This window comes from Hyla sarda, chromosome 5 (genome assembly GCF_029499605.1).
Source record: "Hyla sarda isolate aHylSar1 chromosome 5, aHylSar1.hap1, whole genome shotgun sequence".
Taxonomy (NCBI): Eukaryota; Metazoa; Chordata; class Amphibia; order Anura; family Hylidae; genus Hyla; species Hyla sarda.
In genome coordinates, this window is record NC_079193.1 from 94,553,112 (window position 1) to 94,580,560 (window position 27,449).

Below are 27,449 nucleotides of genomic sequence, written 5' to 3' on the forward strand. Positions count from 1 at the left end.
CAGTGGAGCTGCAGAATGGCTGGATATTCATGAGGCGCAAATACGGCGCACCCGTACCTGAAGTTCCTGTGCGGACTGTGTGTGCTGACGTTGGTCCTGCCCGCCCACTTGGGGACTTTCTGAGCCTTGATACATATTAAGGCCCTATGGTTTTGACCGCGCCCATGTGCCTATGTTATTCCATTTTTGCTAGTTATTTTTTCATTTATTGCCTATATTCCTAATTATATGTTCTCTGGGTATTTGTACATTTTTCCAGATTGTTCATTTTCCAGATTGTTCATTTTCTCAGATTTGAGCACGACTGTTTGTTTGCCCCCTGTGTCGCAAGTTGTGACTGTTTAGTTTTTGTTGTCTATCTGGTGTGTTTGTTTTGTTTTGTGTTCTTCCTTCCGCTCAATGTGCAGTGCTCTGTTTTTATGATCCTTCTTGATTCAGACTACTGGCAGCTACTGCGTCTGTACGTTTACTTATACTTACCTTGTTTCCCTATGGCTACTGATTTACATATGGTGGCGTGGAATGTGAGGGCCTCAATGATCCCACTGAGCATCTTGCTGTTTTTCAGGTGCTCAAATCCTATCAACCTGCTGTATTGTGCCTCTCTGAGACACACTTGACAAGTGATACTAAACATGTGCTGAATAAACCATGGTTTGGCCAAACCTTCCACGACAATTTTTCCTCACATGCCCAGGGTGTAAGTGTTCTCATTCACAGAAGCATTTTGTTTTCATGTACTTCTAGTCTTATTGATCCGGCGGGTAGATTTGTTTGCCTTTATGGCACTTTTGACCGTACCCTGTGTGTGCTGGTTGCATCCCCCCCCAATACTTGAGTGATGCCTTGTGCAGGGTGATGTCTTATTTATCTTCTCTGCCTGATGCACTGCTCCTAGTGGTCAGAGATTTTAATCATCTTTTGCAACCGACGCTTAGTAACGGAGGGCCTTCTGGGGTTCCTGGTTCTACTGGTTTGGCTAGGTTTGTGGAGGAGGTGAGGTGGGCAGATCTATGGAGGAGATGTAATCCTACTAGGGTGCAATACTCCTGATATTCTAGCTCTCATGATATGCTCTCACGTATGAGTAGATCTTCCCCCTGGTAACGTCGGTGGAGTATCTCCCCCGTAGTCTTTGTTATAATTCCCCTGTTTTTGTGCATCTTACTTTCCATTCTCATCCTATGTTGCGGGGTTCTCTGTGGTGACTAAATCCCTTTTGGCTTCAAGTCCCCTCAATAGGCCTTACGCTCAAGTCTAAGGCTGCGTCCACACTACGTTTTGTCCCATACGGGAGCGCATACGGCAGGAGGGAGCTAAAACCTCGCGCTCCCGTATGTAACCGTATGCGCTCCCGTATGCCATTCACTTCAATGAGCCGACCGGAGTGAAACGTTCGGTCCGGTCGGCTCATTTTTGCGCCGTATGCGCTTTTACAACCGGACCTAAAACCGTGGTTGACCACAGTTTTAGGTCCGGTTGTAAAAGCGCATACGGCGCAAAAATGAGCCGACCGGACCGAACGTTTCACTCCGGTCGGCTCATTGAAGTGAATGGCATACGGGAGCGCATACGGTCACATACGGGAGCGCGAGCTTTTAGCTCGCCCCTGCCGTATGCGCTCCCGTATGGGACAAAACGTAGTGTGGACCCAGCCTAATGTGGAAGCCTTTCTCGAGATCAATGCGGGGACTGCCTTAGTGGGTACCGTATTGGATTCTTTGAAGGCATATGTAAGGGGTATTTTCCTCAGGGACATTACCACCTGTAAATCTAAAAATAGGGTGATCCAGGCCTCATTGCAGAAACAGGTGCTCCAAGCGGAGCAACAGTTTTTAAGCAACCCTTCTGACCTAGCTAGAAATAATTGGCAGTCCTTAAAGACTCAATTACACTCACATTTGTTGCAGATGGCGGATAAAAGCACTTTAACAATACAAGAAAAGGTAACAAAAGGATCATCTTGCTATGACACACACACATATATATATATATATATATATATATATATAATTGTTACAAAGGAAGCAAGATGAATGTAAACAAGTTCAAAGGACTTGACATGAAATGCTAATAATACAAGATAACATACTTCTTGACATGTCGTCTTATTACGTTGGGTCAAGGCAACTATAAGAGAAATCATCCCTATGTCGGGATGTGTCAACGCTGGGCTTATCTTTAAATGCTAGCTTGTCATTAAAGTACTGGATAAGTTACTCGAGATAATATATCTAATCCAGTTTTAACTCAGACAAAAAAAAAAACAACATATAATGAACATCATTATAAAAAAAGCTTGTGTGGCATATGCATCATAATAAGATATAACACTGAATTACATTCAATATCAGAGTGGAATAGCAGCGCTATTTTGAGAGTGTCGAGAGCCCGGGTCGCCGGCTGGCCTGTACTATTAGGGCCCAACAGGGTCTGCCTTTATTTCTTGTCTCTGTGATAGTGCTGGGATTGTTGTCCAGGATGATGCGGACATTTTGAATATCTTCATTTCCTTTTATGAGGAGACGTATTCGGCTAAATTGACACGTGATCTGGTTGCTATTGATCAGTTTGTTTCTGGTATCTCGCTCCCGGCGCTGTCGCAGACTCAAAGAGACCTTCTAGATGAGCCTATTACCCTTGAGGAATTAGAATGTTTGTTGGGGGACTTGCCTTCTGAGACTTGCCTTTACGGGGTGTTGATGGGCTCCCCAATGAGTATCTGAATGAAACTCTGTTGCCCTGGCTGTTGGAGGATTTGCAGGCTGCTGAGGAAGGGGAGGGTTGGCCTGGGTCTATGCTGGAGGCCATTATAGTGTTGTTGTTAAAGCTCGGTAAGGAACCACTCTTGGCGGACTCATACAGACCAATCTCCCTGCTGTGCTCTGACGGTAAATTAATAGCAAATGTCTTGGCCAACTGTCTCCTGAGGGTCATTACTTTTCTGGTGCATGGAGGTCAGACGGGGTTCATGCCAGGGAAGTCGACGGCAGCTAACATTAGGAGGCTCTTTCTGAACCTCTAGTCACAGCCTGAGGGTGCTGTTTGTAGGGCGGTGCTTTCACTCAATGCTGCCAAAGCTTTTAACAGCGTTGAGTGGAATTTTCTGTGGAGTGTCATGCGTCACATGGGATTTGGGCCCAGGTTCTTGCATGGGTGCAATTATTATATGCTGCTCCTCGGGCTAGACTTCGGGTTAATGGTTTGTTTTCCTATTCCTTTCCCCTGGGTCATGATACACGCCAGGGGTGTCCCCTGTAGGGGTGGCCTTCCCGTGGTTACACAGTTTAAATATCTGGGTGTGTATGTCACTACCTTCCCCTCGGACTATGTTACTCTTAATCCGTTGTTAGACCGTAGTTCTCGTAAAGTAGCTACTTGGCGTAAACTTCCTAGTTAAAATGGTTCTTATGCCACAGTTTTTGTACATTCTACATAATACACCTGCTTGGCTTCCTGCTAAATATTTTTTTAGGATTCAATCATTGTTTAGGGAGCTTATTTGGAATGGAAAGCCAGCTAGGATTCGTCTTGAAACATTGCAACGTGGCAAAGAGGTGGGTGGCTTGTCCATTCCAAATCCTTGTCTATACTTTTTAGCGTCGCAGGTTAAGCAGTTGAAGGGGTGGGCGCAGTTTGCTACTATGGGGCATACAGGTGATGTAGTCTCAAGTCGTATTGATAAAGTGACCAATATCTGCTGGAAATAGCTGCACAGACACGGTGCCCAGATTTTCCTCCTACCTTTGTACTTGTTCGTAAAGTGTGAATGAAATTTTGGGCCCTTATGCATTATCTTATATTTGTTACATATTCTCCTCTTTGGCAAAATCCTAGTTTTCCTGAATTGTGTTCGTTACCTGATATTACCCTTTGGTGTACCCATGGGGTTTTATATCTCTCACAGCTGTATGATGGGTCGATACAGAAGTCATTTGCTCAATTATGGGAGACATTTTTTCTGCCTTCTGTGTTGTTGGGATGGGGCGGTTTCTGTGTGGGTGGGTTGGGTTTTCTAGGTTTATGTTTTTCTGTTTTTCAATAAAAATTTCTGATTTAAAAAAAAAATATGTTACTGTATCTAATTTTTCTACATCAATATAGTTCTTAAAAAATGGGAAAGAGGGGACAGAGCTCTGTATCTGTATCTTTGAGAGAAAAGGAGTAGAGATGACCCCGAGAGAACCACAAAAACAAAGCTAATGGGTGCTTGTTGTCTCGTGGAGGTGACCAAACATGGAACAAATTACAAATAATGAAGGATCTTTACTAAATCATACAGACAATGCATTTAGAATGGAATCCACATTTTTTGTCAGATTGGACCTGATGAAGAAAGGTGGAATCCTTTCGAAATGTGTTGTTTGTATGATTTAATAAACATCCTTTATTATTTTTATTGTGGTCCATGTTCAGTCACATCCACAAGCCAGCATGCACCCATTACCAAGCTGTTGTTTATAGGATACCTGTCCAGGTTGCAGGCAGAGAAAATTTTAAGATCCTCACGGCACATAGTATTAACCAGGGTGAGAATCCAATTAACAAGCAAGCATCTATCCCAGCTTATTGCAGAGACCCTGGCTAAGCAGTGATTTGCAGAATAGCTCTGCTCATGTTTCCTGGACTTATAGAATCCAACATAGATTACTGGCCCTGCCCACCACATGCTTACATAGGGTTTTATAAATCATTCTGCACACAGTGCCAACCTTTTCAGTTTAGCGAACTTTCTCCAGCACTATTTCATTGCATAGCAGAGGGGACTAGGTGTGTGTTGTCCTGTGACTGACAAGAGAAGTAAGAAATAGAAAGTCCATTTGTGAGTACTTCTGGTCCCATTCCCTGAAATGGATAGGATGATAAAGAGCTGTACACCATGAAGGGGTATCACAGGGGCTTAGTAACAACAATGGGAACAAAGAAAGATTTAATGTTACAAAACTATGTAGGTTTTTAATGTGTATGATTTAAAGGAAATCAAATTAAAATCTTAAGTATACATCTTACTGACTCAAAGAAAGTTCCCATGGTGATTGAATTGAATAACATATGGCTGCAGGATCAGACTTTACTGACTTTGTTGTCTGTAACCATGAGGACAAATGTTATTTATTCACAATTAAGAAAATTGGTTGTATAAATGTACATAGCTTTTAAGTTGTAATATATTTAATTATGCTCTAAATGCAATGCATGTTAAGAATCTGTATCACCATAATATAAAATAATGAGAATCACATAAAACATAATACATTTCAAACATCATTCAACTTTTCTTTAAGGAATCTATATCAGATCAGAAAAGATTAATGACTTTACTTAAGGTAATTGTTATGAAAACAGCAGGATACCCAAAAGTAAGCTAATTTAATTACTGTACATGCTTGCTGAATTAATAAATAGGCAGTTTTCAATATTAGCTCCTCTTAGAATAGATTCCACATTCACAATGTTTCCCAAAAGCTTTCCTACTGAGATTTTAAATATCACTCACTATATATATTATCTCTGCCTGGCATTCAGTAGCAGTGTGACCTGATTATTTAGTATAGCCCTTAGCATTCACAAAGGCTCCCACAAGTCTCATCAATGGCATCCCTATTTCATTAAAAACTGGCCTGCTAACATGCTTGTATCCTTAACAAACAACATTACCATGCATAAAAAACTTACAGCAATAAGCAAACATGAAAACAGTCAGACGTATCTTAGGTTTGTGTTTAGGTTGTATATGATTTATGTATTCAACCCTTTTAGGAAAAAAAAGTAAAAATGCAACAGTTTCAAAATATTACAATTAAAGGATGTTAAAGGGGTACTCCGGTGCTTAGACATCTTATCCCCTATGAAAAGGATAGGGGATAAGATGCCTGATCGCGGGAGTCCCGCCGCTGGGGACCCCCCGTGATCTTGCACGCGGCACCCCAGTTAAAATCAGTTTCCGAAGTGTGTTCGCTCCGGGTCTTATTACCGGCGACCACAGGGCAGACGGCGTGTGATGTCACGGCTCCGCCCCGTGTGATGTCACACTCCGCCCCTCAATGCAAGCCTATGGGAGGGGGCGTGACAGCTATCATGCCCCCTCCCATAGGCTTGCATTGAGGGGCGGAGTGTGACATCACACAGGGGCAGAGGCATGACGTCACATACCGTCGGCCCTGTGGTCGCGAACACGCTTCGGGGACTGATTTTAACTGGGGTGCCGCGTGCAAGATCACGGGGGTCCCCAGCGGCGGGACTCCCGCGATCAGGCATCTTATCCCCTATCCTTTGGATAGGGGATAAGATGACTAAGCACCGGAGTACCCCTTTAAAATATTGACATGTCTTTATTTTTATTATATTCCCCCCTTTTTCCAACATGTAACATTATTTATTGTCTACTTACATATTTACAAAGAAACTTAAAAAAAAGTTTAACCAATCTTAGTACATTAATGGGAAAACTTTTTGTAACACTAACTGTTTGTTCCCAACCCATATATCTTTGTCCTTGCCACTGCCTGCTTTGCCCAACCACCAGTTGCAGTTCCTGATGTGGCCCATAGGAGGCATAGATCCTATCCCTGGGATTTAAATGACCAGCCTGCATACTCCAGATCTGTCATCTGTCTGTGCTGGTCCTGCATTACCTCTTTAAGTCCCTATTTCTTGATCCATATATGATCTGTGCAGGTTTCTCCTGCTTCCACATCTGCTTTACCCCTGTGTACTATAAGGTATTAACTGTGCCTGACCCAGATTGCTGACTCGGACTGCTGACTATACTATACTACATAAATTAAATTAAATGATTTAACAATAATCAGGTCACACTTTCATGACTTATGACTGGACCTAGATCTACCTTTGCCTCACCCTTCTTTTCTATGCACTGGTGTTTCCAGGTTTATCGAGTTCCCTCAAGCAGCAGTCTAGCTTCCACATCCTGGAGTGGGATAAAGGTTGAAAACTTAGAACACACTTAGATCATGCTCAAGGGTTTGTTCCCACTTGTGACCCCATTATTCTTTTCATCTTCTCTGAAATGGAAATTCTTCATTTTCTACTTCAAGCAAAACAGTAAAAATAAACAGTAAAAGTTCATCCAATCTGGTTAAATGCCTTTATTTTTATTTGGAGCATACAGTATATTCTGGGTAGTAATTCATATTTTACATAAAAAAATTTGTAGAATATGAACATTATAAAAAATAAATAGCTTGCTCGCAAAACTCAAAAAATTTAGTAATTCCCTATTTAGCCCCTTAGCTTCTAATAAAACCCTTCAGCATTCTGCACTTGTAAGAGTCAGTGAAGTCCTGTAGACAGTGAACAGGCACGTGACCTCTGTTTATGTGGTTAGTAGGGGTCCAAGTGGTCGGATACCTACTATTTAGTTAGTTATGCATAACCTTTGAATAGGGCATAACCCCATAAATTTAACAAGCCTGTTTTTACTTTCAGACTTTGACATTTGAATCCTTTGGAAGGGTTTAGCAGTAAGTAGGGTTTATTCATTTCTAGATTTGGTAGTGGTTTTAATGGAACTGGGATAACTTCATAGCCTACTTTTAAATGCATCATTTTTTTATTTTTTATAAAGTTTTTACAAACAGTGATCTCTTTGATTGCAATCTAGAGCAATATGTAGAAATCCCAATTCATTGGATCTCTACCTGTCAACTGTGCATTTAAACTTACTTAGCCATCCATACATTTCTTAACATTAAACTATATTGTTTTTTTTAACTTACAATAGAGCATTTTGAAAAATCCAGTAAACCAAGTGAAATATAACCTTCAAAATCCCTTCAAGCAATATCAATGGTCTGCATTGAAAAATATAAATGCACAATATCATCTTCCTTTCAATATGTAACAATGGAATAGCTTCTGCAGAGAGGTCTGAGCTGTTAATAAAATATGAGATGTTGGTTACACTTGTTTTGTTTAAAAGGCCAATAGTGACTTAAAACCTATGAACATGTTATAGAAATTGTATGAGGACACTAAGGAAGAATCTGCTTTTTCACTTCCCAAGTTATTTTAGGGGATGAAAGGGAACTTGGACAATATGTGTTATTGTTGAATAAATAATTTTTTTGTGCAAAGTTATTTATCCTTGGTGTATGGATTCCTGACAAAGCTCTGGAAGTGAGGGAGTGGAGGAACATAGTGGACAAGGTGAGTAGATTTGAATACCAAGAAAATATTTGAGTGATATCAAAAGATATGACAGAAGTGAGCCCCGGGTGGTGATAACTAATTAAAAATAATAATTATTATTATTAGAGATGAGCAAACCTTTGAAAAAGTCGATTCGGCTGATTCGCTGTATTTTCCTAAAAAAATTGTTTCTGGTTGGATCCATATTAAAAACAGCTATTTTGGGCCTACAGAGATCCTCAATAGGGGTGTAGAACACTTTGCTTTGTACTAACACGCATATGGAGTGTGCTGGGGTAGTTAAATAAATAAATAATTATTATAATAAATAATTCAGTAGGACATGCAGATTATAGGCATCGCTATTAGAATCACTGCTGCAGAGTGGCACAATATAGAGCCTGGAGGTGGCATCAGTGTGAGGAGAACATATAGTGGCTGAATGACACAGTGTGGAGGTGTTAGCAGCATGAAGAAACCATATAGTGGCTGAATGACACACTGTGGAGGTGTTGGCACATGAGGAGACCATATAGTGGCTGAATGACACAGCTTGGATGTGGCTAAAGCATGAGGAGACCATATAGTGGCTGAATGACACGGCTTGGAGCATGAGTTGACACTGAGTAGACACTAGGGCTTCACAATCCCTAAAAGATGAATTTTTAAATTTGAAAGTTGAAGATTTATGGTAGCTAGTGCTACTATAAAAATGTTTAGGCCCAGGCCCTTGCCCTGCAGCATCAGTAAACCATATATTGGCTGAATGACACAGCCTGGAGGTGGCTGAAGCATGAGCAGATCATATAGTGGTTGAATGACACATCCTGGAGTTGGCTGAAGCATGAGGAAACCATATAGTGTCTGAATGGCAAAGCCTGGAGTTTTCAGAAGCATGAGGAGACCATTGAAATTTAATATATTTAAATAGAAATTTAAGATTTTGAAATTGAGGATTTTGAAATTGAAATTTTAACTCCCAAGTTTTAGTGTCCTGGGCCCGGGCATGTGGGTACAAAGGATCAAATATAACAAGGAGTCACATGGCAGCACAAGAACAGAGCCTGGAGGTGGCATCAGTATGAGGAGACCATATAGTGGCTGAATGACTTCCTGGAGTTTGTGGCAGCATGGGGAGACCATATAGTGTCTGAATGGCACAGCCTGGAGGTAGAGGTAGTAGACACTAGAGCTTCACAATTCCTAAGATTAAAAGAGGAATTTTGAAATTTAAATTGAAGATTTATGGTAGCTAGTGCCACCATAACATTTTTTAGGTCCTGGCCCAGCAGCATCAGTAAACCATATATTGGCTGAATGACACAGCCTGGAGTTGGCTGAAGCATGAGGAGACCATATAGTGTCTGAATGGCACAGCCTGGAGTTGGCAGAAGCATGAGAAGACCATTGAAATTTAGGATTTTTAAATAGAAATGTTAGATTTTGAAATTGAGATTTTAACTCCCAAGTTTTAGAGTCCCGGGCCCCAGGACCTAATATAACAAGGAGTCACATGTCACATGGCAGCACAATGACATAGCATGGAGGTGGAATCAGTATGAGGAGACCATATAGTGGCTGAATGACTGCCTGGAGTTTGTGGCAACATGGGGAGACCATATAGTGTCTATATGGCACAGATTGGAGTTGGCTGAAGCATGAGGAGACCATATAGTGTCTAAATGGCACAGCCTGGAGTTGGCTGAAGCATGAGGAGACCATATAGTGTCTGAATGGCACAGCCTGGAGGTAGCTGAAGCATGAGGAGACCATATAGTTGCTAAATGACAGAGTGTGGAGGTGTTGGCAGCATGAGGAGACCATATAATTGCTGAATGACACAGCCTAGAGTTGGCTGAAGCATGAGGAGACCATATAGTGGCTGAATGGGACAACCTGGAGGTGGCTGAAGCATGAGGAGACCAAATAGTGGCTGAATTGCACAGCCTGGAGGTGGCTGAAGCATGAAAAGACCATATAATGGCTGAATGGCACAGCCTTGAGTTGGCTGAAGCATGAGGAGACCATATAGGAACCAGTAGAAGCAGCAGGTAACTGTGAAACGGACGTTGTTCCAACCTGTCTGCTCCTTCCCCTGCACCGTTGCCTTTGTCTTGTCTCAAGTGAGTGAATACATTTTTACTGTATCCACGCTGCAACGTGCAATCCTTTTCTTTCTGTATGGGACCGGAGACCATATAGTGTCTGAATGGCACAGCCTGGAGGTAGCTGAAGCATGAGGATACCATGTAGTGTCTGAATGGCACAGCCTGGAGATTGCTGAAGCATGAGGAGAATATATAGTGGCTGAATGGCACAGCCTGGAGTTTGTGGCAGCATGAAAAAACCATATAGTGGCTGAATGGCACAGACTGGAGTTGGCTGAAGCATGGGGAGACCATATGGCACAGCCTGGAGGTGGCTGAAGCATGAGAAGAGACCATAAGGGGGATGAATGAGACAACAATTAATTTAATCCATTTAAAATAAACAAAAAAGTGGAAGCTAAAAGCCAAATGAAATTCAGACGCGTTTCGGTTTATAGAAAAACTTTATTCATAGCGATATTAGACAGAGGAGAATGCTAATATATATACCTGCTCTAGAAGGATCTGTTCAGGTAAGGTATGCCTATCAAGGGTCATGATTTCACACCGTGAATTATGCTAAGTGATTGCAAGTATATGAGCAGGTGTACACATATGAATTTAAGTAAGATATAAAGAAACAGTGTTAAATAGATATATGCATAAACTTCTAAATGCAGAAAGGCCGTGTATATTATTTCAAAGATGAACTAATAAATGTAAGAAAGATCGTTTTTATACACTGACATAATATACATCCACGGTGTGAAATCACGGCCCTTGATTGGTGTACCTTACCTAAACAGATCCTTCTGGAGCAGGTATATATATATCAGCATTCTCTTCTATCAAATATCACTATAAATAAGGGTTTTCTATAAACCGAAACGCGTCAGCGTTTCATTTGCCTTTTAGCTTGCACTTTATTGTTTATTTTTAATGGATTAAATAAAGGATTTTATATATATATATATATATATATATATATATATATATATATATATATATATATCTTTCTCTATCATTGAACGTCTGGGACAAGGCCCACTCCTCTTCCGTGCTTCCCTGGAAGTATCCTCCAGGATCAGAAACTGATTGCAACACATGGTGAGCTGACTCTCTGCTTTTCTACTTGTATATGCTGAATGAGGCAGCAGCAGCATCAGGAGTCCTGAAAGTGACCCGGATAGATGCGGTGGGTGGCAATACCAATACCCGGTGACGAAGGTGGGTGAAAAAAGGTCTGATGCGGAGCAATGTTTGTAACTGGGGAGCAGCACCTTCAATCTATTTTGCACTATCCATATTTGTGAAGTGTTGGTGTGGCACCATGGTCAATATACTCTGATGCATCAGGCATTGGTGGCTGGAAATACTGGCTGATCCATGCCTGATTCATCTTCACAAAGGTCAGTCTCTCCATATTTTTCATGGACAGACGAATTCTCCTTAGGGTGACTATGGACCTCGCCGCGCTAAACACCCTCTCTGATGGCACACTACTGGCCGGGCAGGACAGCTTTTCCAGGGAAAACTCTGCTGGTTGCGGCCACAAATCAAGTTTGGCTGCCCAGAAGTCCAGCGGATCTTCAAGGTGTGTTGGCATGGGCATTTCAAGGTATGCCACCACCTGCTGGTTCAGATCCTGCTCCATGTCTACTTGCTGCTGATGAGTTGCTTCACTATGCGGGTGAAGAAAGCTACTCATCAGCGACTGTGCTGCTGATGGAGCTGGTACTGCTCCTGACACCCCTCCCCTCCCCAGCAGCCATGGCGGTGGAAGGTGAGCACAGAGGGCCCCCCCGATTCAGACCTGCGAGAGAATGGATGATAGGCATCGGCCAACTGACTACATAGGATGCCTCTGTAGTAGGTCACTTTGTTCTCCCTCTCAGTGGGTATAAAAATGCCGCTATTTTGTGGCGGTAGCGAGGGTCCAATAATGTGGATATCCAGAAGTCATCACACTGCGGAATGGTGACAATTCAGCTGTCACTACACAAGCAAGTGAGCATGCATCGTACCATTTGTGCAAGTGACTCGGAGGGACTCCCTGCCTCCATCTCCAATGCATATTGCCACGGTGTGTCTGGGTCCTCTGTCTCACCTTCCTCATAACCCTCTAGCTCCTCTGGCTGCTACTGCTCCTCCTCTCCTGTCAGATTACTAGAAAAATCCACCCATTTGGGGAAACCTAAACTGTGCCCCTCCTCCTCCAGTTCAGCCTCACAGGGCTCATATGACCGTGAGATGGAGGTGCCACATCTCCAGTGCCCTGAGCAGCCATCATTTCCAACACGTGTTGTAAGAAATGAAGCAGTGGAATGACATTGTTCATCCTGTAATCCTGGCAACTTACTAATAATGTGGTTTCCTCAAAGGACCTGAGCAAACGGCAGGTGTCACATATGAGCTGCCACTGGTTCACATTGAAGTTACACAGGGGAGTACCCCTATCCGCTTGGATCATTAAGATATCGGTGATGGCTTTTCTCTGTTCATACAGTCAGTCCAACATATGGAGAGGGGAATTCCAATGTGTGGCAACGTCACAAATGAGACTATGTTGGGAGATACCGTTCTGACGCTGCAGCTCAAGGAGGGTGTGCTTTGTGATGTACACCCTCCTTGAGCTGCAGTGCATGCAAAGTTTCCTTCCCATTGTTAGGATGTCTTGCAAATGGGGGAGAACACTTCAGGAACTGCTTTACAACCAGATTTAACACATGTGGCATGCAGGGTGCATGCGTCGCAGCGCAATTTAAGATGTTCTTCCCGTTGTCGGCCACCATGGTTCCCATTTTCAGTTTTGTGGAGTAAGCCATGCTCCAATTTCTTTACGAATGACTTTTAACAGTTCCTCCCCTGTGTGACTCCGTTCGGCAAGGCAAACCATGTGAAGAACAGCGTGACACCGCCGTGCCCTGCATACATGGTATGCTGAAGGGCCACTGAGACTTGTCTGGACAGTGGAGGCTGAGAACACGGTGGAGGATGAGGAGGTGGAGTCGCACACTGTCACAAGACCAACGGCCTGAGAGTGAGGAGAAGAAATCGGCGTGACCTGTCCAAGTTGGTATTGTGGCTGTGCAGAAACCACATTCATCCAGAGAGCCGTAAAGGACATGTAATAACCCTGACCATAGTTACAGCTCCAGATGTCGGCACTGCCACGCACTTTGGTACATACCTTTCTTCTTTCCTGTGCCACATAATTGCCACCTGACCCAAGTGCCATATAGTTGACTCTTTTAAACAGAAAAAAAAATGTACACTTAGATTTTGTTCCCCCGCTGAAAATCTTCTACTTACTTGCAGCGTCACACAGGCAGCTCAGTGTGCACGGCAGACGAGCCGAGCGACGAGCCGCGGGGACGGGATCTTCCTGCGCCGGCGCGATAATGTGATGTCATCGCGCCGGCCTGTCAGCACTTGGAATAGAGTCCCCGCAGCCGCTCTGAGCCGGCAAAAAGGTAAATAAACAGTGAATGAGGGAGCAGAAGCTGATAGCTCCCGCTCCGCTATGCTATTTTAGTAGTATTATACGGGGGGGGCAGAAATCTCGGGGGGATCTGCCACTGCTACAGATTAGTATAACCAGCAGACCAGATGTTGTGAAACAAATACACAGATTTTCCCTAAAACATTATTTCTCCCTCCTTTGAAAACGTTTCTGCAGCTGAGACAACACACAGCTCTCTGCCCGTCTCTGTAATAAAATGCTGTTCACAGTGACTGAGGGGTTAATCGCTGCAGTAAGGATTAATTTCTGTGCAAATACGCTGTGCTCTGTGTCCTACAGAAGGTAGGGGGAAGAGGTGAAGTACTGGTGCAACAAGCTTTTCTGTGTAACACACACAGCAATGTCCGTCCTATCTCTATGCAGTGTAATGAATGTTGGATGATGCCGAATATACAGAGGTGACTGGCTACTGATAGGCTGCATCCTGCATGTGATTCAGGGTCATCCCGCCTACTTCCCTTCTCGCCTTGCCTTCCTGCCTTTCCAGCGTTCCTTGCCCCATGTACTGACATGTGGATCCGCCATTTTAGATGCCCTGGAGCCTGCACAGCAGTAAATGGAGTTTATTGAAGCGATTTGCATTGTAGAATTGTGGCGATAGTCGCATTGGTTGCAAATCGAATATTTCATGAAATTCGTAAAGAATTTGGGTTCGTCAGCTTCAATTTTCTCATCTCTAATAATTATATAAATGGGAAAATTAGATCTTGAGTCACTTCTATCAACCTTTTATAAAAGTGCATTTTTAAGAAGCCAGTAACAAATATAGTTATATGTAGAAGTACCACCTAGACCAGTAGAATCATATTTATTTTATAATACCTCTGAAATGCAGGATGGCATAAAACGGAGGACAAACTGGAGCACCGAAAATCTGTCAGTCCTTTAAAAATCCAATCATAAAAGAAAGAAATGCTGCAGCGCTCGCTTGGTCCAACTTGCCTTATTTTTGCAGGTTTAATATACAGGAAGCAGTTGTTGCCTGTGCTTTATACCCAAAAAATAAATACGTCATTTATTGGATTTACAAATGAAGAGTTCATTGTTTTACATTTCTAAAGAAGGGCTATTGTATACTGTAGTATCCTGTATATTAAATTGATTAATTTAGGCAATTTTGTTTATAAAATATAAAATATTAAAGGACACTGTATGTAAAACGAATATGCCTGTGTTATGCCTAGTGCAGGGCCTGACAGGTCCTGAACTCAAAGGTTTAAAGAATAGGCTACTCTACCATAGTAGGACAACCCCATAGGGCATATAGACATTGAGTTCTGAAGTTACTCATAGACACAAAGGGGGAGATTTATCAAATACTGTGCAAAAGAAAAGTTGACCAGTGGCCCATAGCAACCAATCAGATTGCTTATTTATTTTTTTTAAAGGCCTCTAAAAAGGACATAAGCAATATGATTGGTTGCTATGGGCAACTGGTCAACTTTTTCTCTGCCTTTTGATAAATCCGCCCCAGAGGCTCTTGCTCAGGATGATTCACCATGGCCAATGTAGTACCCCATTTTGTGGACCCTGCAGGAGAAATGTGCAGCCTCTCACAGCCTTTACCAGCAATAACCAAATAGTCAGAACTTTTAATTTCTGGCATTATGGCTGAACATTTCAGTATCACCATTGAGTTTCATTATCTGGACAGGGTGTTAAACTGAGTTCTACCAAGCTCTGCCTGGCAACATTCTAAATTTATGTAAGGAATGCATGCAGAGGGAAAAATACTAGGCTCAGGAGATTCATATGTTGCAGCAGCTGACACCAGCTTAGAGCAACTTGGATCGGGGATAAATTAACCCCTTAGATGTCCTGATTAATAGTTGCTTTAGCATTGGAGTTGCTAGACAAAGAAATAAGGCTCCCTATGTACCCTAATTGACCCATTCTCATGTGTAGTGTTGTCATAAGTACAGTGTGCTGTCCAAGCAATCAAAAAAAGAAACCCAAAAAATGGTGTTGTTGTTTTTTTTTTCCATTGGACCCCACGAATATTTTTAAAGTTTCTTCATACATTATATTGTTCTATAAACAGTGTTATTACAGCTATATTGAACAACACATTTTATTTTTTTATGGCAACATTTTAGGGTTTTTATCATTTATTAACAACTTTTAAAACTCTTTTTGGGTAATTGAAAAAAGTTCTCACCATAGAATTTTTGCACTTTTGTATTTTACTCCTCATCTTCTAAAAATTATAACGTTTTTAATTTTTAACCTACAGACCCATTTGAGGGCTTTTTTTGTACCACCAATTGTATGTTGAAGTGACATCACTCACTTTAACTCCAAATCTACCGTTAAAGATGAAGAAAATATTTGTGGGTAGAAATTGAAAAACAAAACACTATTTTGCTACTTTTGGGGGCCTCTGCTTCTACATAGTGCACTTTTCGGTAAAATGTTTCCTTTACACATTTACACCATTAACTGTTCCATTACCATTTATATGTTTACACCATTTACGTTTATTAACTGTTTTTTTTTTACTTTGCACTATTTTTTTAGTCCCCATAGGGGACTGTTACTTGTAATCTTTAGATTGCAAACACTGAACAATGCTATTCCATAGAACAGCATTAATCAAATTTAATCACATCATCTAAAGAGTTAGTTTCGAGCATCAGATCGGCAATGCCCGGCATTAACCGTGGGTCCCCGTTGCTAATAGAAACTGGGACCCATAGGGTATGAAGCGTACTTAGTTCTTGAGTTCCCTTCAAATTTTCAGTTCATGGAGCTGTGTGACAGCTTGTTTTTTTAATTGTCAAGTTAAAGGGGTTTTCCAGGAATCAAAAAACAGCCAGTTTGTTTCAAGAAACGCTCCTCCTCTGTCTCCAGGTTGGATGTGGTTCTGCAGCTCAGTTCCATTGAAGTGAATGGAGCAAAGTTTTAATACCACACCTAACCTGGAGGCAGAGAGGGAGCAGTTTTTGAAAGAAATTATCTTTTTATTTATTTATTCCTATATAACTCCTTTAAGAAGATTTATTTGTCCCACATAGTGCCTGGGATATACAATCATTTAATTGCTCATATACTAGAAAACCCTGCCCTATCAGTGTACTATGTCTGCTGGTGTCATACTGGTGTTATCCTATTAGGCCCTACCTTCCATTGCAGGACTGCCAATTTGGGTGATAGAAGAGATGTCACGGTTGTTATATATTGCTGCATTTAAGAGGTTCACAAGCTGAGTATTTAAGTTGATCAGCTCAGATGGGAGGGGCATGCTGCAGAAGAGGGGTGGGGGAATGTTATGGTGCTATACATTGCTATGCCTGGGGGAATCGCAGTATACCTATTCTTATCCTAATGAAAAGTGACACATTTATTATGACATAAATAGGTAGTGCAGTGATGGGAAGTGAGTGAATCCATGGAGCTCGTTGCCGCTTCTGACAATGCAAATCTCAGATGACAAAGAAAATTCAATAAGACATTTAAAAAATATATTTTTTCCCTTATTTTTGCTACTTTGTTTAGCCAAATATATTTAATAATTGTTTGATTGTCTCCTTTCAATCTTGGTGCTTTTCCTCGTATGAAATGATACAATTATTTTATTATTCAAATTAGAAATATTAAGTTTTTAAAACATTATGCTTTTTGAGATATATATATATATATATATATATATATATATATATATATATATATAAACTGGTCTAGCTATCACACATTTCTTTGCTTTTAAGAAACCATTCTGCAATTGAGGTTAAAAGAAGCCAAAAATACCCCTGGCTGTAAACTGCCACATTGAATTCAACCAATGCAGATCACTGGAAGCAGCATTTTCCACTGCACTGAAAGTAGTGGTATTCTCACTATCAGTTTAATTATCTGGAAAAACTGTTGCCAAGTTATCATGCATACCCTGGTAACAAAATTACTGTAGATGTCAAAATATAGCCCTATTCTTAGTGTTTTTGCATATTATATATACAGCTATGTGTCATCCATTTTATAATTTTACCAACATTCATTTTTCACATAGTTTCAGCGTAAAACATAATATAACAAATCTTAATTTCTTAATTATATATAATTATCCATGTTGCTCTGTTGAGCAGTATGCAGATTTTATATAACATTGAAATTTAATTTAAAAGTTTCACCATCCTTTTTTGCAGCAAGGTTAAAAGAGTAGTCCAGTATAATAAAAAGTATCCTTTATCCGCAGGTTAGGGAATAAGAGCCAAAACCCCGGGGGGAGGGGGGGGGGGAATTGTGCCCCGACTCTGCGTTTGGATGAAGTGTGTCGACCACAGCACAAAGCTGTGGTCGACATGCATCCACATGCATCTCTAAGCATTCGTGTATCTCTATCTCTCCCATTGAGATTAATGGAGGAGGCGTGTTGACCACCACTTCGTGTGATGGTTTACACAGTGTCATTCATGCAGAAAGTTGGGACACAGGGCAGGAGTTTGCGGGGGGTCCCAGCGATCGAACCCTCCGCGATCTGACACTTATCCCCTATCTTGTGGATTATACTGGATTACTTCTTTAAACTTCTTATTAAAAACTTGTCCCTCGGTTTTAGGCTTGGTTCACACACAGGACTCCAGTCAACATTCTATATAGTATTTGGTCAATATTATTTTTTGTGAAACCAAGAGAGAAAAACCTATAATGGAAAGCTTTGTAGCTGTTTCTGTGCTTTGAACCCATTCATGATGAAGAGTAAGGTATACTAAATACCTTATAAATAAAAACATTTTGGAATGTGTCATGTTATAATATGTATTACTGTCAGATCTCTTTTTTTTTTAAAGGTTCCAAATTCACTGTATTGGAAGCTCATAAAATACCTATATGAATCATAATGATGTCACCATAGCTCAGAAGTAATTTTAGTGATCAGCAGCACCTTGTCCAGTCCTGTACAGCACAGTTGTATTTATGTTGCCATGGCTTAATCTGGGTGGGATTAGAAATATAAAATACTATAGTTTCCATGTTTAAAAAAAAAATAAACAATGCAAAAGGAGATACACACCAGGAGCATAGTCATGTGGCTGAATGTTAGGCTGCTTTCACACTATAAAATTAATCCGTTTTAAAGAACCGTTTGATGTTCCGTTATGAAAGCCCTGAAAATCGGCCATTAAACGTCTGTTAGAAAATAAACCCCAAAATTAAACACTACTCCCAAATATCATCAAATAAAGTTTATTAAGTATACATAATCAGATATAAAATATTACATTAAAGCGTACCTGTCATAGTGCAAAAAAAAAAAAAAAAAAGAAAAAAAGTGATATGTTACTCAGGACCCAATCCTGATCATGTGCATATAATTTTTATGTGTCTCGGACCTATATATCCAGAGATATAAGCAGTTATCTGCTGGTGAGTTACTTTTTCATTGTGCAGGCTGCAGGGGGCGTGTCAGTCTGTCTCCCTCACAGGAGCAAGCCTGTGCAGTCAGCCAATCAGTACTCTCTACTCTGTAACCCTTTCCTCTCTGGTTTTATACTGTGTCATGTGTCAGAGGAAGATACTTGGAGCTTGCCTGCAGTAATCAGAAGACATTATGGTGAATTCCAGGATAAAATGTATAAATATAAGAATAGATCTTTATAAAATTAGTGCAAGGATTTTTTAGATAAAATACAGCATTTTTATGAATACATGGTCTATCTGTTTTATCTTTTCCTAATAAAGCTGGATGCTAATCAGCATAGCTGTCACTATGTGTGTCATTCATCTTTCACAGACTCCTGAATGTCTGATCAACTTCGTCTTTCAAAAGTCCGAGAAAGCTTTGACTATTTCAGCATTGCTGGGAGTTGTAGTTTAGTAACAACTAAAGCTGCAATGTTTGTAAATAACTGTGTTAGAGCAGTGTTATCTCCAGCTGTTTTAAAACTACAGCTCCCAGCATGTCCACACATCCTTTATCTGTAGAAATCTCCTATACTGGATACCGGTATGCTTTAGGCCGGTATCCAGTATGCTGTAAAATCTAGACTAGTCTGTCTGGCTAAAAGACAGGCGACCCCTAGTGGTGGCTATTTTGAGCTTGAATTTCAGGTTAAAATTTAAAAAAAAAATTAACAGATGTATATTGTGAAATGTCCTATTATAATGAGTCCTGCAATATATGAAAAGTTTTTAACAATGACAGTGCCTCTTTAATAAATAGATAGTACGCATGCAGTCACAACAGGAAGTACCTAACAGGTAAGGAATGGGAACTGAGTAAATGTCCCAATAGAAAAAGAATGTAGTAGAAATAAAACAGACAGACTCTGGGTTTGTTTTATTTCTACTACATGCTGCTAGTTTATTTGCACTATGCACTTTGAACAAATTGTTTACATCTGTATTACTAGCTGCTATGGTTGAACTTTATGATTACCTATACTGTGAGTCTGTTCTTTTTCTATTGGGACATTTACTCAGTTCCCATTCCTTACTTGTTAGGTACTTCCTGTTGTGACTGCATGTGTACTATCTAATTATTAATGTAATATTTTATATCTGATTATGTATACTTAATAAACTTTATTTGATGACATTTGGGAGTGGTGTCTAATTTTGGGGTTTATTATTTATGGTAACACTACACCCTAGAGGTGTTGGTTGGTGTGGTATAGTCCCACCGTTTCTATTTCTTCCGTTCATTCTCCCGTCACAAAATAACGTCCGTTATTAATAACGGACTATAACGGATTAAAACGGATAATGTAAAAATACCATAGACTATAATGGGATTTTCTTACGGACTATGGGATTTTCTAACGGACGATTAATGGCCAATTTTCAGTGTTTTCATAACGGAACATCAAACGGATCTTTAAAACAGATGAATTTTATAGTGGGAAAGCAGCTTTAGATTGGCTCACTTAGACATATCAGCTATAGTTAGTATATTGAAAAGATGCTAATTATAGTATATTTTTTATTTACTACAAAACCCTCTTATTTAAAGTTTCCTTTTTATCTCTCTACAGCATTTTTATGCTATCTATTACTTATGTAAATATCAATCCATTCACCGGTGAATCCATAGCCAAATTATTCCAGTGCAGGATGATTCTAGGTTTTCTAACATATCAGTGAACCCCTCTTACTGATGTATGCACTCCTGAATACAGTCTGTACTATATGCATATTGAACAGTCTGTTGACAAGAAAAACAAAAAAGGGTACCACCCCCTCCATTACTATGCAAATGAATAGAAAGCTAAATCTTAGTATCAGCATGGAAAAGGTCCGCATTTTAGGGCTCATTTTGATCAGATCTAAGTTGGAATAACATGTACCTTTACATTATATTGAAAAACATTATTGGATGTATGCTTTAAAGGGGTATTCCAGAGAAAACTGGCTCCAGAAAGTTAAACAGATTTGTAAATTACTTCTATAAAAAAAAATATTAATCCTTCCAATAATTATCAGCTGCTGAAATTGAGTTGTTCTTATCTGTCTGGCAACAGTGCTCTCTTCTGACATCTCTGCTTTTCTCGGGAACTGCACAGAGTAGAAGAGGTTTGCTATCGGGATTTGCTTCTACTCTGGACAGTTCCTGAGACAGGTGTCATCAGAGAACACAGACAGAAAAGAACAACTCAACTTCAGCAGCTCATAAATACTGATAGGATTAAGATTTTTTAATAGAAGTAATTTACAAATATTTTTAACTTTCTGGAACCAGTTGATATATATTAAAAAATGTTTTTTTTCCTGGATAGCCCCTTTAAATCATATTGATTTCCCTGCCTAAAGCCGTCACTAAAGGTAGCTAAGGAACTTATTGCATTAATAGCATAAATGCATGCTCTGAAGCTTACTGTACTGTATATTTAATGGGCATAGGAACTCCACACCCTATCTGGGGAATTTGAAATAAATTTGGCAGTAATCATTTCTACAGCATTATATTTAGTAAATAAAATAGTTATGTTTTAATCTGTCACATTTTAGGTTAAACAAATATTTTTTTAGTTATCAGTGTGTCTGGCCCCAGAAAGTTAAATAGATGTGTAAATTACTTCTATTAAAAAATATTAATCCTTTCAATAATTATCAGCTGCTGAAGTTGAGTTGTTGTTTTCTGTCTGGCAACAGTGTTCTCTGCTGACATCTCTGCTTGTCTCGGGAACTGCACAGAGTAGAAGAGTTTTGCTATGACGATTTGCTTCTAAACTGGGCGGTTCCCGAGACACGTGTCATCAGAAAGCACTTAGACAGAAAATAACAACTCAACTTTAGCAGCTCATAAGTACTGAAAAGATTAAGATTTTTTAATAGAAGTAATTTACAAATCTGTTTAACTTTCTGAAGCCAGTTCATATATGTAAAAAAGTTTTTTCCTGGATAACCCCTTTAAAGAGAAAAAAGGTTAACTTTAAGAAAAAATTGGCACAATAAAGTTCAAGTGTAAAAGATACTCATTCAGTGACTGAAAACTAAATCTCTTGAAAATATTGAAGGATGGATATACAAATATTATTATAAAGCTGCATAACTTTTTAATTTACAGTGAATAAAATTTAAGGACATGCTATCAGTAAAATATTTCCCAATGCTAATAACAAAAAGACAGGTGTGAACAATGCTATTAGACTATGTACACATTTGAAAAGCATTTTTTAACTCTTGCTTTGTACTCTTGGTGCAAAAACATTTCTCCATGGTCTTTATTAAAAGTTTGGTCTACTTTTGCTTCCACATCCTCTACAATATGCTGTATGAGCACTATGTTCTCACTATACTAGTACAATTCAAAGCCTATATGACTCTCTCATGCAGACTGTCCTGTTTTTTTCCTCCTCTCCAGCATGTGTGCGTTTTTGGTCTTTGGTTTCTCCTCCTCTGTCTACTATCTGAGCTAATCTGTAATCTTTCCTTGCTGTTATCTCTAACACTGAGGAAGCTGGAAGTCTGTCAGAAGTCTGTCAGACTCCAAAGGATTTATTTTTATGGGATTATCAGCAAAACGGTAGGACATTTTTAATAAAGACTATTCAGAAAGGTGGTACACATGATCACATTGACCAAAAAGGCCAGCACTTTTTGGAAGTAAAATGTGTCTTTCTTGAGGATCCACAAACATAGTGCATAAACTGATAATTGTAAATAAGCCCCTCCCCCTTCATTCTAGCAATAATAATAATGATTTTTGCTATGGGGCCCATCCCTTTCTAGTTACAGCAATGCCTGGGAACCTTTATAAGGCCTCTGTCTGCCATGGTAGCCTATCAGTACCCCATAACCGATTGGCCATGAGCAGACAGAAAGCTCTCTCTAGCTTTGTCAAAACCATAGATGCTGTTATCACTATTGATCATGGCATCTAAGGGGTTGATTGGCCAGGATCAGAGATTTTTTTGTTCCTGGCCTTTATAGAAGGTGTACCTATGAGGCCGGCAACATATCAGCCTACTTGGGTACGGCTCATAGCCTTCCTCCCTCCTCCCACTCTATGTGTGCTAAGCAACACTGGAGGTAACTGGGAGCAGGCTGTGAGTCGGACCTAATGCCGCTGTAATTGCCCACTGGCCCCTGGTATTGCCCATATGGCACAAGTAGGTTTAGTGTTAGGTCCTGTGCCACCTGAGAAACCTTGGTGTTCGTGTGTGGGCTCAGGTATGTCCTTTAACATCAGTTTGAGGGTTAGCCATATGTTACTGTTTATATCTACCACAGTAAGCACCTAAATTTATGTATTATTCTATATGTTACACATCCACACCTTTGATCTGGTGTAGGATGCCATTGTGGCACTTGTGGTCTGCTGCAGGCATCCTCCATTGTATGCATTTTAAGCTGGGGATCCCCCTTAGTAACGGACCACAAGCGCAGGATCTGCTCCTCCAGCATAAATGCACAACAGCATTTAGGGTTGAGCATTTCCTGCCATTTGAAATCACCTTTTTTTCTTGTTGTTGACATAAGCCCCTCCCCCTTCATTCTAGCAATAATGGGGTGGAGGGTGTCCTGGTTTTTGCTATGGGGCCCCTCTGTTTCTAGTTACAGCTCTGCCTGGGAACCTTTATAAGGCCCCTGTCTGCCATGTTAACCTATCAGTACCCCATGACCAATTTGCCATAAGCAGACAGAAGGGGCTCTAGCTTTGTCAAAAACTATAGATGCTGTTATCACTATTGATCATAGCATCTAAAGGGTTGATTGGCCAGGATCAGAGATTTTTTTTTGTTCCTATCCTTTGTAGAGGAAGCTTTGTGGTCAATTACCACCAGGCTTAAACGGTAATCACAGAGCTAAAGATCCTGTAGGTAACTGTACTGTCACCTGTAGCTGTATGTCCTGGTGGCTCAATGCAATCCATTTGCTTAAATAAAATCCAGTGCTCCATCAAGTTACAGTGATTTCAGGTTACAATATTTTCAATGTTCAATCCTTCCTGGACCATTGAGACTTGAAACCACGTTTCACATACAATGCTACAGACACTTATGTTTTGCAGCAAGTGTCACTTGCTGGAAGATCCAGCCAAACAGCATGGACATTTCATTGGTAGACCACAATTTCACAGAAGTGCATGCAATCATGGACTGCCGTAAAGCACAAGCCTATAGCATATTACAGTACTACATGTTCAGTATTGACCTTTACCTGTGCCAGGATACCAGCTCCTTTGGACACCAGGTAAAGGCAGCTCCACTTTATCTTTCAATAAATATACATTATCTGAAAATGGCCTTGAATATGCACCTGTCAGTCCTGAGACCTGGTGTGTTTGCGAGTTATAAGTGTGTTTGCGAGGTTTGATTGACAGACTGGGAGTGAAGCACATGCTGCCACACACTTCACTGGCTTGTAACTCACAATTGCAGTGGGTCTCAGTTCCCATGCAATCTAGACTTTTGACATGTCTGGACGATAATGTCAAATGTATTTTCAAATGACAGTATTGCTTTAAGAAATAAAAGATCAGCTCTGATTTGTTGCTATGGACAATAAAACATTTTTTTAGACAGTTTGATAAATAAAGGCTATGGCTCCAGCCTCTTGTGCAGTTCTTATTCTGCTCCCACCTTGCTGAGACTCTTACATTAGTTCCTAGGTCTAACACTCAGGAGGAAAGATAGCCTTAAGGTCCCTGTACAATGGGCTCCTGATAATAGGGGTCAATAGGGACACAGTATAATGTGCAGCTGATAACAATCCCGCACAAAATATCCAATCAGCAGACAAGCAAGTGTTTTCTTGTTGATCAGCTGATCACTGACCCTTTAACCCTTTAACGGGATCATTATCGGTAGCAAATGTTTCTAGGAAAGGTTTTTCAACCAATATTGGCCAATGTACTGTAAAAGGGCCCTTGCTGAAGCTAAATAATAGCAAATTGTTGACAAAGTCTATTCGGTATGTTGCTTTTTTTTTTGTTCGTGAAACAAATAAACAAAAAAAAAACGTTAGTGTGCATGAAGTCATATATTGCTGTTGAATTAAATGAAGCACCACATTGAAAGATATTGTAATGCCATTATAAAAATGTTGAGTAATCCCGCGGCTTCTTACATTTGCCATTTATCTACTAAACTTTTTTTTATTCCTTTGCATTTGTTTTTCAGACAGCAACTTTATTCTCGCCAATGCTCAGGTGGCCAAAGGATTCCCAATAGTTTACTGTTCAGATGGCTTTTGTGAACTTGCTGGATTTGCACGAACTGAGGTTATGCAGAAGAGTTGCAGCTGTAAATTTTTATATGGTGCTGAAACAAATGAACAGACAACACTTGAAATTGAAATGTCACTAGAGGAAAAGAGTGAATTCAAGGGGGAAATCATGTTTTACAAGAAGAATGGTAAGTGATCTTTTTTCTTCTTGTTTGTATTGACGCTTAAGTGGTTTCAAAGATTCTGAGGGTGATATGTCATTTCACTGAAGGACTGAACAGTTCCCCTTCTGCTTTTACCCTTTAATGTTTGCAGTCATATTTAAGCTTCAGAAAACAAAATAACTACCTTAATGTTCATTTGTGATTTACACGTTTTAATAAGCAACCAACCTAGCCATAAGCATGTTATTTAAAATAAAGCTTGTAACATTTATAGGGCAATGCTTTCATAATCATCGGCTACATAAAGATATGAACAGAATTATGAATACTTATATGGGTGACATTTCACTGACTGGTTTATGCATAAGACATTATTTTCTATGATTAGCGAGCCAATGACTTGCTTCCACACAGTCAACAATGGTGGAATGTGTAACTCAATAAGTAATAAACAAATAATGAAATATTTCTGCAATATTCAAAATGTTCTTCATAAGCTAAAATAAAGCCATTTTATTGTTAATGTGTTCATAAAGATCATCTTTCCAACTACATCTTCAGTTTTTTTTTTTTTTTTAAATAGCATCCCATTTTTACAAAGCACCTTTTTCATTGCTCCAAAGCTTATTATAATGTTTTGGATACAGGAGGGGGAAGGGGTTTTCATTGGTCTTACGCAGTTTTTTGTAAGGATCAAAAAGTTAAAAAAAAAATGTGTGCAGTGCATCTACACTCATTCAAGAAAACAACTTGAAAGTAGTGTGGCATGGTTAGCTATTTGCAGGTGTCAGGAATTTATCTCCTGTGACTTTTAAAAAATGTGTAGCAAAATTTTGCGCAAATGCTTCCAAAATGTCTTGGATGTACCGCAGCCAAGGCATGGCTTAGCTATTTGGTGTAAAATAAGCAAATCAGTGTGCAACTGGATAAAAAGTTGCAGAATTTTGTGCAATTTTTAAACCATTAATAGTGTAATGTACTGATGTGAAATTTCCCCCTGCTTGGTTCATTTATGCTCTATTTGTTGAGTGCAAATATTTAATAAATATTTACCGTATTTTTCGTCCTATAGGACGCACCGGCGTATAAGACGCACCCAATAGTGATCTTCAACCTGCGGACCTCCAGATGGTGCAGCCGTTGGCTGTCTGGGCATGATGGGAGTTGTAGTTTTGCAACATCTGGAGGTCCGCAGATTGAAGACCACTGCAGGAGGAGGTAATACTCACGTGTCCCCGCCGCTCCGGACCTGTCACCGCTGCCCTGGATGTCGCTCCATCGCTGTCACCGTGTCCCCGTCGCTCCGGAACGTCTCTGCTGCCGGCCTCGCACTCTCTTCGCTCTCCGTCGCCGCCATCACGTCGTTACGCACGCCGACGCACGTACGTGACGACGTGATGACGAGGAAGGAGAGCGCCGGCATACAGGGGATCCCTGAACAGAGAAGACACCGAGGAGGCAGATAAGGTCCCCCCCAGTATCCTGTAAGCACTAACCTGGCTATTCAGTCGGGCTGTTCAGGACCGCCGCGGTGAAATCGCGTCGGTTTTGAACAGCCCGACTGAACAGCCAGGTTAGTGTCACTTTCCCTTCAGATGCGGCGGTCAGCTTTGTTCGCTGCGTCTGAAGGGTTAATACAGGGCATCACCGCGATTGGTGATGTCCTGTATTAGCCGCGGGTCCCAGCCGTTGATGGCCGCAGGGACCGCCGCGATAGGGGTGTATTCGCTGTATAAGACGCACCGACTTTTTCCCCCCAGTTTTGGGGAAGAAAAAGTGCGTCTTATACGGCGAAAAATACGGTACTTTGTAAAAAAAAAACTTTATGTTTAGCATACAGCAGTTAAAAAGTGCTGGAAGGATTAACATTTTTAAATAGAAGTCCTTTACAAATCTGTTTAACTTTCTGGCACCAGT

General features: G+C 40.4%; 1 protein-coding gene across 5 annotated transcripts in view; it reads left to right on the forward strand.

The window, feature by feature from the left end:
• Nucleotides 1–27,449, forward strand: part of KCNH8 (potassium voltage-gated channel subfamily H member 8) — a 402,862-nt gene that overhangs the window by 167,490 nt on the left and 207,923 nt on the right. For all 5 annotated transcript variants that reach the window (XM_056519948.1, XM_056519950.1, XM_056519949.1 and 2 more), the window contains exon 2: nucleotides 25,323–25,556. In XM_056519948.1, the coding sequence (XP_056375923.1) occupies nucleotides 25,323–25,556 (234 nt within the window). The remainder of the gene's footprint in view (nucleotides 1–25,322; nucleotides 25,557–27,449) is intronic.